Source organism: Pyxicephalus adspersus, chromosome 11 (assembly GCF_032062135.1).
Source record: "Pyxicephalus adspersus chromosome 11, UCB_Pads_2.0, whole genome shotgun sequence".
NCBI lineage: Eukaryota > Metazoa > Chordata > Amphibia > Anura > Pyxicephalidae > Pyxicephalus > Pyxicephalus adspersus.
The window spans coordinates 27,343,864-27,361,216 of NC_092868.1; the positions used below are offsets into that span (position 1 = coordinate 27,343,864).

General features: G+C 38.2%; 1 protein-coding gene across 3 annotated transcripts; it reads right to left on the reverse strand.

Annotated features, from left to right (window-relative positions):
• Window positions 1-1,354: 1,354 nt before the first annotated feature.
• On the reverse strand, window positions 1,355-15,664 carry LOC140341473 (uncharacterized). Of its 3 annotated transcripts, none has more exons than XM_072427273.1 (5): window positions 15,519-15,664; window positions 12,192-12,555; window positions 10,181-10,822; window positions 6,685-8,112; window positions 1,355-5,535 (listed from the first exon to the last, which is right to left on the reverse strand). In XM_072427273.1, the coding sequence occupies exons 2-5, from the start codon at window positions 12,520-12,522 to the stop codon at window positions 3,686-3,688; spliced, it is 4,251 nt and encodes a 1,416-aa protein (XP_072283374.1). In that variant the 5' UTR covers window positions 12,523-12,555; window positions 15,519-15,664; the 3' UTR covers window positions 1,355-3,685. The 3 variants fall into 3 exon arrangements, with proteins under 3 accessions (XP_072283374.1, XP_072283373.1, XP_072283375.1); XM_072427272.1 differs by having other exon boundaries at window positions 15,510-15,664; XM_072427274.1 differs by lacking the exon at window positions 10,181-10,822 and having other exon boundaries at window positions 15,510-15,664.
• Between the last annotated feature and the right edge of the window lie 1,689 nt (window positions 15,665-17,353).

Genomic DNA, 17,353 nt, shown 5'->3' on the forward strand with positions numbered 1-17,353 from the left:
AAAAAGCATTACACAAAATGGACCAGTGTGGTCCAATTACTTTATTTACTTCTTGGCTGCAGGATTTTCTCATGCTTTAGCTATTGCCTGTTTACAAGGCAGCACCTTTCACCTAGGGCTATAATTATACATGTTTTACCGTCAATTTTCCTATTATTTTTCCTAATAATTCAGCTGCATTTTCAGTCATTGCCTTTCAAATCCCTATGTGTTGCTCATTTCAATGACTAATAAAACTAAAGCTGCGTACACACTTCCAATTTTTGTCGTTGGAAAGGATCTTTCACGATCCTTTCCAACGACAAGGGAGTGCACGATGCATGAACGATGCTGTACATACAGCACCGTTCATGCTCTATGGAGAGGGGAGGGGGAGAGCGACGGAGCGGCACCCTGCTGCGCGCTCTCCCCTTCCCTTTCATTAGGATCGGCTGTCGTCCATCGTCCGTGGATCCGGCAGGTCGGTCGTCCGGACGATGGACGACACCGACACGACACTGACTGTACACACGGCAGATTTTCGCCCGATAATTGGCCGATGCCGATTATCGGGCGATAAAAATCTGACGTGTGTACGTAGCTTAAGGCTCATTCTGTCACCTTAAATTATCAAACGAGAACAGCAGTCACAATAGTAAATTCTGTATCTTCCAATGAAGAAACTGACACATTTAGGTCCAATCAACAGGCAATTCATTATTAAATACACCCCTTAGAGTCTTGAATATTTATCTAGAGAAAGGGTATTATTATTCTACTATGTAGAAGCAAAAGAGATCCAAATGAATGTAACACTGGTAATCAAACATCCTTATGAAAGGCAATGATGAAATCATGGCAACAATGAAAGTATGAAGTGCCCATTACCACCAGTGCATTTTCTCATGTCTCTTTCACAAAATGAATAAAACACAAGTGACCGTGTTTAATGTTACCCATTACTGTATGTCATGATTTGATTGACAAGCGCCTAAGTTCATGCGTTTCCATCAGTTCATTGGAACACACATGATATACACGGATGTATATATGGATGTAAATCCAGCCTCAGCATCCTTTAAAATGTAATGTGCATGCCCCTAGAGCAATATTTGTATCTTAATCTGACTGCTGTTTTGCTGTGATGTACATGGTCACGAATTGCAACATCCGTGGGAGAGTCCACATCATCTGAAATGGAAGTAAGAACATGGCATGGATCTCCCTCTGCTATTACCTTGGGGCATATATTAGCTATTAAACATATCAGACAGGAAGCTTCAATGGTGCAATGACTGATGGGAATGATTTAGGGTCTCCAGTGCTGTGGAATATGTCAGAGATATATATACATGTTATTGAATAAAAGTGTGACTTTGTTAGGATATTAGAGTGTACATTTTTATTAGAAGATTTGCAAACACATAAAATATAAAATATTTGCAATAAATACATATTAGAAAAATAAGTATTAGGCTTCATGCCTGAATTAATCAGAAATATTAGGCTTCATGGCCAAAACTTTGCACCCATGGTAATCCCATGTAACCTGGCAGGGAGCGTAGTGTAATCTAATGAGTGTATAAAGAACAGATTGAGAAAGTCACTGAAGTAAGACCTGATATTTCTCAGCCCCCTCATCCAGACCTCTTTCAACAACCCCCATCCTCTATATCCCAAATTTTCCATATCATGTTCAAAATATCTTTTAGTGTCTCACAGAGCAATGGTGCTGCCAGACCCCCTTTGAGTAAAGTTTCTCATTAAAGGTGAGCTGGTAAAGTCAGAATCATTAACGTCTTGAGAATCCCTTCTATATTATTGTCAATCCACCCTCCAGAAGTTCCCTAGAGAGATTTTTAAAGAACATTAGAGTATAAGCTGCTCTGGTGCAGGCACTGAGCCAGAGTTTATTGTACAGCATTGTACAGGTGAAAATATAGGAAAAAGGCATAAAAAATTGAAAACTAATCCAGCCACCACATCCAAGGACTACAAAACTGCTATATATAATTTTGTTCATGGGTTTAAACACATTAAAAAAAATGGTAGCTGCTTCAGTCTGGGGTGAAATGAGCTAAATCTGTACCTTCCACCCATTCAGCCTACTGCAGCCAACTGGTTATTAGCAAAATCATAGAACAGTGTGCAGAAATGTAAAAAAAAACTCTGCATGGGGGAGGTCCAGTTGTGTGATTATTATCAATGTACCCTCTGGATTTTCCTTTCTTACAAACTATTTTGGAGCCAAACACTTAGTAGACGCTCTTCTGTTCTCTTTTGGCCCTATGGAAGAAGTAATAAATCTAAATTTAATCTATATTGTTTGAAGATAATACTTAAAGAGGACCTAAATCAAGAAAACAAAAAAAAACCTCCAGGAAGTGGCTCCTGGTGGCTTTTTGTTTCTGCTCTAAACTTTGCAGTTCATGTGCCGTGTAGCTTAGACCTTGGGTGAGATAGGACAGGAAGTGGAAACTAGGAGCTTGGTCCTCCTACAGTGAGATGTGACTAATAATTAATGGTCCTTTTAAGAGATGAAAGAAGATGATCTCAGATTAGTCAACAAGTTATAACAAGCACTTTGGATTTTACAATACTTGGCTCATGGTTTAACCTGCATCACTCTGCGGTTTAACTTGGAGTCCTGGTGGAAGTCTTTGTTTTTTAGAAATCACCAGCATAATTTGTGAAACTGCATTTAATGAAAGTGTACACCAAACACAAATAAAATCCCAAACTTAAAACTGTATAAAAGTATTTAAAAAATGTGGGCATATGTAGACGACATTTACATCTACAAACATAAATTTTCCAATACTATACTAGTATCCTAGTCCTTTCTTCATACTATAATTATGTCAAATTTTAGGTAGAAGTGCAAAAAGCAGCACTAAACTGTTATATTTGCTGATGATGTCTACAATAGGCAAAAATTTGCTTCAAGCAGGTTTTGCATTTTCATGGATTTGTATTGGAATGCAAATCTGCTTGAAGCAAGCAAAAGCTCATTGACACTGATCCTCAATCACAAATTCTGTGAATTTGTCTGAAGAGACAAAGAGAGAAATGGGCATGTGTAGTACAGTTATAAATGTAAAAAACTACATAAATATTAGGATACATTATGAACAATCAAAGTGAATTAGCTGTTGGTTGTGATTAACAGTTTACCATTTACCATACCTGAGAAGAAATAATTTTTACATTGTGTAAGGAATAAGTGCGCTTTTACCTGTTTTAACCAATCAGATGCCTGAGTTGTTTTGATGACTATCAGGAGCTTAAGGTACAGGGCTTTAATGGTTTCAACAGGTAATTTCTCTGTTACCCTTCCACTTTCCTTAGACAATGTACACACGTCAGATGATTCTCGTCTGATTATCACTTCAGGGCTAGCATCAAGCGAGAATCTGATGTCTGTACAGCGGCCATTCGATGCCATTCATGGATCCGTCCTGGCCGATCCATGAACGATAAACGACCTCAATGAAAGTGAAGAGCAGAGAGCGCAGTGGGATGCAACTCGCTCGTTCTCGACCCTCCCCTCTCCAAAGAGCAGAACAGCGCTGTATGTACAGCACTCATTCATGCATCTTTCAGTCTTTTGTCATTGGAAAGGATCATGACAAAACCTTTCCAACAAAATCCAGACATTTCTTTTGATAAATAACCAAAGTTTATTTTGAGAGACACTTGCAGAAAATCATAAAATGCAGCAATATTGTGCACCATCTGTCTGCCACGTATTAGTGCTTTCTTCTGAACTCTCCTGCTGGTCACATGGTGTCATTTGAAATTCAGACAGAACAGGAGCAACATGAAGTGAATGCAAAACATGCTGGTATGATTTTGAAGTAAATGTTTTTTTCTGTCCAGATGCTCTGTCATCAATGCCATTACAGTATTGGTGTGTCTCAGGTGAAGATCTACTGTGTTCTGTTGATGAGCTTGCTAAAAGATGAGGGACGTTTGGCTGAATCTGAAAGACATCAGTAACGGTTTGCTTATGTGTGTAGACCTGGCCAATATTCGATTTCTGTTGAGCTGATAAAGGTGGAGTTTTTGATCCATCAACTTCATCCCTTGTTTGTGAATGTTCTTTCTTCCTTTGTTTTATAAAATCAATTTGTCCAGTGGCATTGGTCAAACTGATGTCATTGTGTAATGTGTGTGATATAGGTGATCCTTCTGTGTTTACAGAAGGGTTAATTGACATTTTCTGTTGATTTTTTGGCACTGCAGACAAAACTTTAATATTGCTAGATGTTTGTGTCCCTGATAGGTTCTTTTCTGTGGGAATGTGCTGAGAACCAACTAGAGTTTTGGTTTCTAAATTAGAAACCTTTTCTGGTGACGGAGATTTAGGAGACCCAGTTAGCTCACATCTATTACTCAGATCTGACTTTGTCACTTCCAGCTTTGATGGTGAATGTGTAAATCCTTTTTGCCCACAGTCACAAATGCTTTTGAAACTAGAAGCTTCCTGTTGTGTATTAGAAGTCACAGATACCATTTGTACAACATCACAGCAAGGTTGAATTTTTTTCTCCTTCAAAGATGTTAGACCTGTTTGTAAAGATGTACTTGTTGCCTGATGTGTTTTTGGCTCTGAAAGTAAAGGTTTAACATTTTTAGTTTTTTGGTTTGGTTCCCCTGGTCCTTTCGTACCAGGAATCACTGGATGATTGTTTGTTTGTTGTGGAACAGTTTTTGAAGAGAACTCAGCCATTTTTTGTTTAGGTAAAACATCTCTAGACTTTTTGCTATGCTCTGGAGCACCTACTTTATTTTTGGAAGATTGGTTGAAATTTGCAGATCTTAGATGTGCAGAATCTGGGAATGGATTGGAAGCACCAGCCCTGCTTATCTCCTTTGATTTTGTATCCACATCTACATTTGTCTCTCCCTTCACAAAAGAGAAGCCTGTATCTTCCATTACAAAAGAAAAACCTGATGGTAATATGAACTGAGCTGGATCTAAAGTCTGTGGCTCTTGGTGTCTATTATCAATGCTGCCATTCATTTTATTTGAATCCTGTTGTGGTTGCATTGAGGTTTGTGCAGTGTTGTCTTCTCCCTGAGACTTGAATGTTGCTGCTAGATCCTGTTTGCAGCAAATTTCATTGTTTGTGATATTTTCATGTAGCTGATCAGACATATTTAGTCTTTGATGGATCTCCTTTAAAATATTAAATTTCTGTGGTAATGGAGGCCATTCGGCATCTTTAAAGTTTTCTGTAATTCCAGGAGGTTGAGGAAACTCGTTCATTTTGCTGAATGGAGAACCTGTTGCAAAAGAATTGTTAGCTGGATGTGTTTTGCCATAGACTTCAGTTAGTGCATGGATGTGGTTTTGGTTAAGGGGCTGATTGTTTCTAATATCTTCTGAAGAATTTGGAATGTGTCCTGCTGATGTATTAATATATACCAAAGAGGAAGGCTGATGATTTTTTAGGGGCTTTGGAACACTTTGTTTTATATTTTCTGTACTGTTCTTTATAAAAACATGACTTGCAACTTTTTCTAAAGCAGCAGCTCCTTGAGGTGTGGGGACTGAAAAAAGAAAAAAAAACAATGATTATATATTTTTGGAAGCATTCCTAGATGTCATTTACTATCAGATGAACATTCAAGCAAATGTGCCAATTTGTTCATAAAATGTTTTCAGCAAGTTAATTTTGTAATCATTTACATTGTTGCCATTCTTTTAGTAGGGAAAAAACTGTGGGGTGGGTGGGGATGGGACAGTGATCATCTTGGGTGAGAAAACTTTAATGCCAGTAAAAGTCTTAAGAGGCACAACATTTGGCTGGGATGTAATTTAGAGATCTTCTATAAACAAAATATCAACTGTAATTGAAATTATTTTAAAAATAACTTTTAAAAATTTGTTCACAATACAAATTTTGAATTGAGTTCTTAGGTTCATATCTCAGACAGGACAAATTTCTACAAGGAGTTTGCCTAATCTTATGGGATTCCACTAGGCACGCTGATCCCTCTCCCCCCTTCAAAAGCATTTTAGTTTGGTTAACTGGATGCTGTGCTGGCTGAGGAGCAGGATATGGATGCATAATAAAGAATAAATCATAAGAATTTCCTTAAAATAATATTGGTCCCCATCCCTCCAACAATCCTCTCCTAACCATTTTTTCCTATCTTCAGCAAGATATTTTTCACATAAATCAGCCATTCAGGTTGTTTGCCAGCAGCATTACCAGGAGAGGGGAGAAGCTAATGTGATCATGCCATCTGGTCCCTGATAATCCCCCTGTAATTATGTCATGCCTCTGGATTCTAAGAGGACAACAACTTGGACAGCCATTAGCAAGTGTTTACAGAACCAGGCAGTAACATTGGTACCCAAACAAGGAACCCACTTTTTTTTCTCAAAGTAACTTCAACTTTAGGTTAGTGAAATTTGTTCTAGCTCTGCCAATGATCATCTGGGTGGGGAGCATAAGCTGGACAGAAGGTATAGGAGAAGGGATTCCCAGAGATTACCTTTATGTTTAACTGAGAAAGTCATGTTACACTTCTGGTTGTGCTAGCTTGCAAAGGAGTATGAATCCCACAAATGGCTTGAGAGTATTTGACAAATAAGTTTCCATACATGTATTTCATCTGTCTATGTAGCTGTTTGTTCAGCTTTAATTTCCTTACATGAACATAATACATGTATTTTTATAATGAAATACCTACCCCTATATATTGCTGCTGAAGCAGATGCATTGTCTTCTACAAGTGTTGGAAGCACCTTCATTTGGACTCCTACTCCTTTTATTTTTGCTACATCCTTCATATCCATTAGAATCATTGTCACTGACAAACCTTTGCGAACAAGTGGTTCTTGAAATTTTAAAAGGTATAACTTTTTCAGCTGGAAGATAGATAGTCCATTTGCATGAGACTTCAATAGGAGCTGAAGGTTATCCTTGATCTGGGAACTTGACAATACATGTTTAGGTAATTCTTTAAAATGTGCTGTTTTGGCAGTGTTAGCTTTCTGCACATTGAAGCTTGGAGGACACTGTAGAGCATGAACATTAACCTGATCCTTTCTCAGATTACTTGCACAGGCTGAAGCATAGGACACATTTGGACGTAATCCTGGTTGAACATTGTAAAGCGTGTTAATCATATTATTTGTTGATGGAATCTGAGGAGTATGTAGAAATATTTGTTGACTGTTCCCAGTTGGTCTTGTGGTACTTGATTTTGTGGAAGTCTTGGCTTGTCCTGTCTTTATTTCCACACAAGTTTTTTTTGTCATTTGATTACCAACATTCTTCGGACACTTAGCTGGTGTGGTTTTACAGGTGGCAGTAGATTTACTATTAGAAACATGTGAAGCTATAATAACGTTTTTGTTTACAACTGTAATTCCTGGTATATTTTGCAACATGCTGACCACATCTGTGAAACCTTTCTCTTGGCTTAATTTCATTAAATTGATTTTATATTGATTTTTAATGTGTTTACTCAGCTTTTCAATTTTTAGTCCTGAGGGAAAGTTTCTCACAAAATCAACCATCTGAATATATAAAGCAATGAAAACATTGCCATCCAAAGATGTGATGTCTGGTACTTGCTTTAACATGCTTGGTATATCAGTATAACCCAACCTTTGGCTTAATACCTCTAAATCAATGCGATGAGTGTTAAAAAGATGTTGCTTCAACTTATCAACCTTTAGTCCAGAAGGAAAAGACCTCAAAATATCAACAACTTTGTCTGTCAAGAAAGACAGATCTATCTTGGGCTGCGTAGGCTGTGAATTCTGATACTTATCTTTAGGTCCCAAAGGGTAAAGAATATTTTCACTTGAATTATCTGCTAAATGAATGCCTGGTATCTGCTTCAACATACTCCGCATATCTGTGTATCCCAGTTGTTGGCTATACAATTCCAAATTAATATTATGTTTAAGCAGAACGTACTTCCTTAACAGTTCCGCCCTAAGGCCAAAATGGTGATCGATAACTCTCTCAGAAATTATTTTTACAATTTCATCAGATGGCTTCTGTGTTGTGTTTACGCTTTTTTGGTTTGCTGAGTTACCATCAACCAACATGGTAGGAGTAGGATCTTCATTAGGCGTGTGGTTAATTTTCCCGGTAAGCAGAAAATCTAAAAAATATATTATTAATATAATTATTATTTTTATTAATAATAAAAATTATCAAGGTTACATAAGGCCAACAGCATATTCACCAATATTATATCACTGTATTTATTATAAATATATGCATAATCTATTCTGCTAATCTTTGCATGTTTTATTGAAAGCAGCAACACTGGTTTGACCAGGTTTTATTTTCCTTGTTTAAAGATGGGAAGCTCAACCAAATAAAATTCAAACATTGCGTTCTTGGATCTACCCCAGGGGTATTTCTTCTTAAAAAATGCCTTAATTAGTTTCATAAGTAGCTTGCCATGGAGTAAAAAACACCAATTACCTATCCTGCGTATCAAAAGTCAGAACAGCTAGCTGCAAGCAAAAGTATCCTCAACACGCATTCCAACACAAATCTGAAGCAGCATTTTTGTGAGTTGTGTAGTGTCAGCCCTGTCCATTCTTTTTTACCTACAAAATATCGATATCTTGAAAGCATGCGTAACTCGTACAAATACTCCCAAAAAAAGAACGGAGAGGGTTAAATGGAATATATGAGAGAAGGCATGCAAAGAAGAAAAGACACAGAACAGTTCTGACGCTTCAACAAGGTTAACAGCTCTTACTGCACTAAAACATACTGTATATACCAAAATGGGAATTATTTTATTAAAGGAGTTTAGGCTGTAATGGATTCTGTGAAACGTATCCTTGCAAAATTTAGTCAAAATCTAACAAAAACAATTTGTGCTTTCTTCAGCGTTTCACCCTATTCACTAAGCTAAATTCAATTATCCCTTAAAAAGGTATAATTTGCTTTTCAAAATGAACAGTCTATGTTAGTTTGCTAAAAGAGCCATATTGCTTTAAATCAGAACTAAACCTAAACATTTAAGAATGAGCAGCAGACAATTCTCTATAATGTACACTTAGCTGCACAAGCGTAGCTCAGTGTATGATCCCAGCATACCTGGCTGTCAGGAATGAATAAACTCCCATGTGCTCCTGTGTGGGAGTTATATCGTTCTGGTCTAGCCAATCAAGATGGCTGAAGCTCCCACATCCAGATAAAGATGTTGATGCAGGCGGTGGAGTGAATAAAAGTAAGTTTAGTTAAAGAATAGCAAAACGTTTGGCGAGTTTGTTTTATTGCAGAAGAGATGAAGTACTTGCCTGCTAGCAGGCATTGTGAACTTTTACACACACTTTAACACCCTAAAATCTTCAAAGTACTTTAAAGTAAATTCTTCTCATCCAGCTCTACTGAACTAACATAAGAGCCATTACCCAACCTTTTTCCTCTGTATGCAATATTTACAAAGTGTTTACTTCTACACACCATGTCCTCACAGACCTGTGTAGGTGCTTCCAGTGACATCGTAAAACAAGTCTATAAGGAATTAGTGCTGAGGGCCTAAAGTATTTCTCTCGACAAAGAAGTAATCATTGCTGTTGTGCAAAACATAAGAAACTTCAGCTCTTACTTGCTTATTTGGCTTTCAGTCCACGTTCCAGCAGTGTACACTCACCAAACCAAGCTACCTTCATCTCCCCACTGCAAAAGTTTATCTCAAATTAAGTCCAGTGCCAGCACTTTTCTGGGTGCCCCCTATTACAGTGTTTAGGCCTGGCAACAGCTGATCATGCTGGGCGCTGTCACGTTCCCCATAACTGTAATCCCTGCTCTCTCCTATAGTAATGGAGCAAGGGGTCAGATGGACTGGAAAGAGCTTTGAGAATAAACCAACGCTTTGTGCCTCTGTTATTAAAGCTATATAAGACTGCAGAAGATAGATTATCATGGGAGAACCTGGGTGATCCAGCAAACCTAGAATGGATTTTGTCTAAAATTGAAATCTCCCATGGTAGTCTACCTTCTGCAGTCTTGGAGAGCTTTAGTAAATAAGGCTAATTATCCTGGATGAGCGTTTTTTCAACACCTTAAATTTGGTCAATCAATATATCAAGTGTTTTTGGCTTAAATTAGTATTCTTTAACAAATATAAAATCAGTAGGACTTATTTACTGAATTCTCTAATGATCAATATGCATGAATCCTTTTTTTCAGTGTTTTATTCTTACCTGTCTTAGAACCAGGCTCATGTAAAGATGTAATGCAAGCCTCTGTAATAATCATGGCATTTTTCTGGGATGGAGGGGCTATACCTGATAAAGGTTCTTTATTGGCCTTTATCCTATTGCTGGTAACCTCAGGATGTGCTAAGTGTTTAGCTGATTGTATTGAAGTGGAGGAAGGGCTAGCATTTGAAAGTCCCACTTTTGATGAAGGTGTGTGCTGTTCTTTAGGTAGATCTTTATAAAAGTATGATGCAATTATAATGTTTTTTCCAGAGGTATTTGAGAATTTAATGCCCGATATCTGTTTCAGCATGCTCAGCAAATCTGGATATCCTAGTTCTTGGCTATATTGTTCTAAATCAATCTTTTGTTCTTCTAAAATGTACTGTCTCAGTTTTGCAGCCCTCAGTCCTGTATGGTGTTTTCTGAGTTTTTGAGAAATTATTTTAACAATTTCTTTTGACGGCATTTGCTTTCCTGAAAGGCACTTATCCTTGGTAAAGTAAGCTCTGCTGGCCAAGTAGTTTTGAGATTGTGGCGCACTTGGTCCTGTTGGAGGCAAAGACACGGGACATTTTATTCCTGGTACATTTTGTTCAAATGGTAATTCCTCCTGGAGGGAAAACTCATCAAGTGGGACATCCCCTGTGTGGAGTAATTGTATACAGTTAGTTCCGCTAATAGGCTGAGTATTTATAGACAAGTAGTATATGGATTTTATGGCGTAGTAGTATATGCATCCAATGAAACATTATATGGATTCCTGACTGATAAGCTACAGGTGGTTGAACTTGGTTGTTCAACGTATTTACCATACGTTCTCTGTAGACAGGAACTTTTTAATATACAAGTAGTGTAATGAATCCCTTAGGATTATCTGTATTTTTTAACAAATGACATTATATAACAGTTTGCAGGTCAACCAATGTTTAATTAGTGTTATTTCTACTTTATACATGTATGAATCCTTGCACTTTTCAAGGATTCCAACATTGTCTGATTTCGACATCGAACATTCATGATGTTACAGTACATTACATCAAATCCACCTTGAGCACATAATACTTATACAACAATCATTACCCTTGAGAAAGACCGAATTGTTCTTGAGAACTGGGCCGCCTTTGATATTTTATCCAGATTTTCTCACCAATTCACAAAGCAGCAGGGATCTAGAGAATTTTTAAAAGTCTAAGACTAAATTACGTCAAAATGTCATAGTTCACAAAAAGAAAGCATTTGTAGTAACTGTAACAAAGGCAAACTCTCGAAACTAGTTGATGGTTGCCTTTTTTCTACGGCAGGTTGCCACAGTACATGATGCTGTGGAGAACATCTGACCATGCTTTGCGCATGCATGCGATTGGGAGCCGCATCATCGGGGGTTGTTCCACAAATGTACAAGACATGGCACCTGATTTCATACTTGCACAGGATAACAATTTTGCAGGTATATTCATATTTGTGGAATACTGTCAAGTGATATAGCGCCTGATCTCCTACATGTGCAGGCCAAGGTCAGGATCCATCACCGGTGTCATCAGGGGAGCCAGAGGCTGGCGGTATGGCACAGTTAGGTCAATCGGTTTTCCCTCAAGAATTGTCCCTAGACTACGTTAATGACATATGACTATGGTAGGGATATTAGATTGTGAGTCTCTTTGAGGGGCAGTTAGTGATCAGACTATGGACTTTGTAAAGTGCTGTGTAACATGACGACACTATATACATACTGGATAATAATAATTTATTTAGTATGGCAAAGAGCATTTACAAAGTGCAGTCTTCTATGAAAACCAATCTCATTCAATAGGCTGACTCAAGCAAAGTAAAATCTGATTGGTTCACATTGATTGCACCTGGCACATATATATTTTTAACACAAGAAAACAACCATCTCTAGCTTACAGACATTATTATTATTATTAATATTATTATTAAACAGGATTTATATAGCGCCAACATATTACGCAGCGCTGTACATTAAATAGGGATAGTACCTGAGATGACTTACCTGTCTGAGGCCAGCATGTGTTTGAAGATGCAGCACAAGCCTCTGACACGTAGGAGTCATTTATCTGGAATGAAGTATCTGTGCTTGGTGGGATCACATTAGGTTGAAGAGGTGGTCTGTATTTTATCAGCTGTTGCTCATTCACATTTTGTATCTCAACTACATCTTTCATATTATCCAGCAAGTCTTTTAAGGACTTAAAACCATAGTTGGCCAGCTTAAGCTGGTATCCATGTACTTGGTGAAAGAGTCCAGCAAATTCCTCAAAGGGCACTCCATCTTCTCTTTCCAGCACTACAAGAACAATCTCTGACATCAGGACTTCATCCATAACTCAGTTTAAGAAATTCACCAAGTCAAAATCCTGTAAGTAAATATAAAACATTTGTTAAACCTTGGAACTTCACTGCACTTTTCAGACCAATAATTGAATTAAAAACATGTATTATTGTTTGTACACTAGTCCTTGTTCAGGTGGACAGCTTCACTATCTAACAGGAGGTGATCATTAAGAAGACCATTATAAATGTTTTCTAATGCTTGCTATCAAGCAAACCAGGAATTTTTTCCAGGCAAAGTACTATATAATTTCAAACCACAGCAAGATAACAATGGACCATAAAAAGTAATGTGTAAATATCTGAACATCGATTCTGTCCATGAATCACAAAGCATAATAAATAAATCACATCCAAAAACTGAAACGTGTGGCTCAAACATATATATTTTTATAAAAAGCACAATATATACAGGTAGTCCCTGAGTTAAGGACATCTGACATACGGACGACTCCTAGATACAAACGGGCTTCCGGGCTCCCTCTTGTGCAGCATGGAGGCTTGAGGGGGGCGGTTTGCATGCTTTGCAGAAAAAATCTTTTGCTGTTCTGTCCTCTTGTAACTCTTTAATGACCAAGACAAACTCTGCAGTTGTTTTTTTTTTTGCATATCAAAGCACAGCTTGCTCCAGAAGTTAATAAATGTTTAGGCTCCATAAAGTTTTTTTTGTGTGTGCTTTTGTTTGTGGTTAGCTCACGGTGAGGATTTTATTACACTGACAACATCTTCATCTCTTCACCTCTATTTCATGGAAACAGAAGATAGAAGGAGAGGACATTGACTGCACCTAAGTTACAAGAACACTGAATATCAGATTAATTAATAGGTAATCACTGTACTTGTGGAAATTTTTTAAACCAGAAAAATAAAATGCAGCCACTGAATCAGAGGACTGGTATATACCGTATTACATTTTGGAAATGCAAGTATGCTATAGAGTACACTATATACCAAGACAGAGAGGATTTATTTTTTGTTACGTCGGTATAATTGTTTTATATAATTCTCAGTAGTTCAGTGCTGGTCCTGGTAAATTGCCAAAAAAACACATCATAGTATTGTGTAAATTCTGGAATACTGAAACCCTGAACTTTAAAGTCACAACAGATAAAGTATTTGGGTTGGGCTTAGAAATAGCTCAGACAGCATGACGTATAAAAACAGAAACTAACTTAGAACACAGAATGGGATTGTCAGCATGAATGTACAGAGAGAAAGTAAGAGAAAGTTACCGTACATTTCCCATATTATTCTATAAAGAGACCCTGTCCCTGGACCATTTGTTTCACCACAATCATCCTGTAAGATGAATGTGGATTTACCATATTCTATGCCTGTCATTTAGCCTCCAACTTGTAGACATCCAAATGTCCTGAGACTGATGCTGGGTCACTCCAACAGACTCTGAAAAGTTCCTCAAGTGACACTCAATATCCGTGTTCCTCAACCAGGGTTCCTGCAAAGTTTTCTGGGAGTTCCTTGAGACATGAGCACACTGTCACCCCAATTATCTTGTTGAATATATCTGTAAGGGGGCATCCTTCCCACAGCGACAGCAATATGAGAGGCATTCATCCTACTGACTGGCAAACTAATATACTGTGAGCTGTGGATATAGTGATTAGAGCAGGGTTCCCTGAGGATCTGGAAGTTATTTCAAGGGTCAAGAAACATTGCTGCATACTTTTACTCTGCACTTCTCCCCTAACTGCTACAAAAAAAAATGTATATAGGAAGGTAAAGGGAGGGGCAGAGGAGCTAGGTCAGCACATACAGCAACTAAACACTCCCAGAAAGGATGTAGCTATAATTTGTAAGGAGGAGGCTGTGCTATTGAATTAAGTTTTCCTGCAGTAGTCAAGTTAGTAGTCAAGAATCGACACGTCGCAACCTCATGATCGAGTGACATGCTGTGGTTACATGATGGAACAACTCGCTAAGATCACATGGCAGAATTACACACTGCGATTACATCATGAAATGAGGGAGAACACTGCACAGAACAAGAGGGCACTCTTTGCGTCTGGAGGAAAAGAAGTTTAAGCTCCGGATAAGGAAGGGATTCTTCACTGTAAGGTCTGTGAAAATGTGGAATCAGCTCCCTCAGGAAGTATTTTCAGCAACTACTATAGATTGCTTTAAGAAAAAGCTGGATGTTTTTCTAGAAGCACAGAATATAACTGGGTATTACGGCTTTAAAGTAAAGATAAAAAAGACTGTAGAACCAGTGAACATCCGATTGCCTCATGGAATCAGGAAGGAATTTTTTCCCCTGTTGAAGCAAATTGTACCAGGGTTTTTTTGCCTTCCTCTGGACCATCTATGTCTATAGGGTTTGATATTTGGGATATGTTTTCCTAGTGGCTGAGCTTGATAGACTTATGACTTTTTTCAACCTAACCTACTATGTAACTATGAAAAGTCACGCTAAGATCACATGACAGAACAACACGCTGTGATTACATGATGGAAAAACACGCTAAGATCACATGACAGAATGTTACCCTGCAATTACATGTATGATAGACACGCTAAGATTACATGGCATAACAATACGCTACGATTACATGATGGAAAACACGCTAAGATCACATGACAGAATGTCTTGCTGCAATTACATGTATGATCAACACGCTAAGATTACATGGCAGAACAACACGCTACGATTACATGATGGAACAACACACTAAGATCACATAACAGAACAACATGCTGCAATTACATGTATGATCAACACGCTAAGTTTACATGCTGCGATTACAACCGGAACAAAAGGTTGTAATTTCATAACAGAACGACACACTGTCATTTCAGGAATTTATTGGCATCCCTAGGTCATAGGGCAACTTTACACTTTAAGGATCTTACTACAAATCGGTTGCTACTGGTTACTGAAGCATCACTGCTAGTTCCACTTGTCTCACTGCAGCCCACATCACCATGCAAGTGAAAACAAAACATTATTAACATAGTATCTTACGTCTCTCACATGCTTTATGGTCCTGCTCCTAGCATACAATTTCGTCCGCAGCCAGACGTTATTCGCCCAGTGCCCCGTGTGTATGTGTGCGTGTGAATCTTCTTAATTTCCTCTTTTCGAGGTTGAGTTTCGTTTCATGACCATGACATTCATCACGTGTGTCACACACAACCAATCACCACGCCGCTTCTGTACACAAAGCCTGAGCAGGTGGCGGCTGTGGTATCCTAGCAGCACAGTGCCCTGTAAATATGACTGAACACAAGCTGCGTCATAGAATAAGGCAGCCCGGCAATACCTGCAATAAAAACTGTCTGTGGTTAACGTTAACAAGTTCTGCCTATTTCATTGTGCCCCGCAGCAATACACACACATCATGTGCAGTACACTGCCATACAGAAGCTGGGCTGATATATAATACATTTGCTGTAATATTGCTCACATTGTGTGGATCAGTCAGTGGTCGCACAATAAGTCCTTTAGTAGTAACAAACCTGGAGCTGTAAATGTTCTACACTGAAAGTTTTCCTGTTTAATCCCTCGATTATTGCATAGTTAAAAAGTCTAAACAAACATTTGTAGTAAAGTATGAGTTAAAACATTAATGTAATTACAGGTAATCTGACATACCAACAACTCCTAGATACAGTTTGCATGACTTGCAGCAGAATGCTTTTGCTAAACACAGCTAAGGATTTGGGTGATCTTAGGGGGTGAGCTGTTTCTGCAACATCTTTAACTCTTTAATAACCAAGACAAACTCTGCAGTTGTTTCTTTTTGCATATCAAATCACAGCTTGCTCCAGAAGTTAATGTTCAGGCTCCATAAAGATTTTTTTTTGCCGTGTTTTTTGCTCACAGTCAAGATTTTATACAGTAACTGACACCACGCTGCCTAATAATATGATTACACAAACATCTGTCCTAATTGCATTTATTAAAATAATGTACCTGTTCCGACTTACATACAAATTTAACTTAAGAACAAACCTACAGTCCTTATATTGTATGTAACCCAGGGACTACCTGTATTACAATAATGCACATACATTATGACAGGGTTGCTAATGAACCACAACAAATAAAAAGGTACATTGGCCCCTACTGTACAATGCATCCGGTGCCATTCACAATGAGTATCACAATTATCAGGGTCATGTGTTGTGGTAATGTTGTGAATGTGTGCAGCCTAACGTGGGTTATAGCAGACCTGGCCACAACCCACATGTTTTATTAGTACCTCAATTTTTGGCCCTGTTTATTCTCCAGCTTGGCTTCTGAAAGCCTCCATGAGTTTGACTAACCCAGAACAGTGAATAGGTCCTTGGGGTGAAAGCACTGAGAGGACGACCCTTTGACACCAAGCAGGACCACACAGGACAATCATATAATTTTGAGGAAAGTATGTTTTTACACAGGTAAGTCACACTTTACGACATGGAGGGAATATGCTTAAAGTGTCTGTAAACCCATTAGAAAAAAACACCTGGGGTGTAGAGGCTTTTGATAGAAGAAACCTATGAAGTCTCTTTTGCCCCAAAAAATAAAAAATACTTTTTACGGCTCCTGGTGATTTGTAGGTACAAAGAAACAGGTGTATGTGCCATGATCTGCAGGTATGCTGTGCTATGCATCCAAAGCATGCTGTGGGGTCTGTGGATTTCATTACCCAACCTTCCTCCTATTCCTCGCAGGTTCAGAGCAATCATTTGTCTGCATCTGCTGCTAATGCACTCTCTGCAAACCGCAGCATGGCCCTGCTTGTAATTATTCAATCCCACAATTCATTAACTTGGTGCTAGATGAACAAATATTTGTGCATTGCACACTTTGCGTTTTTGCAA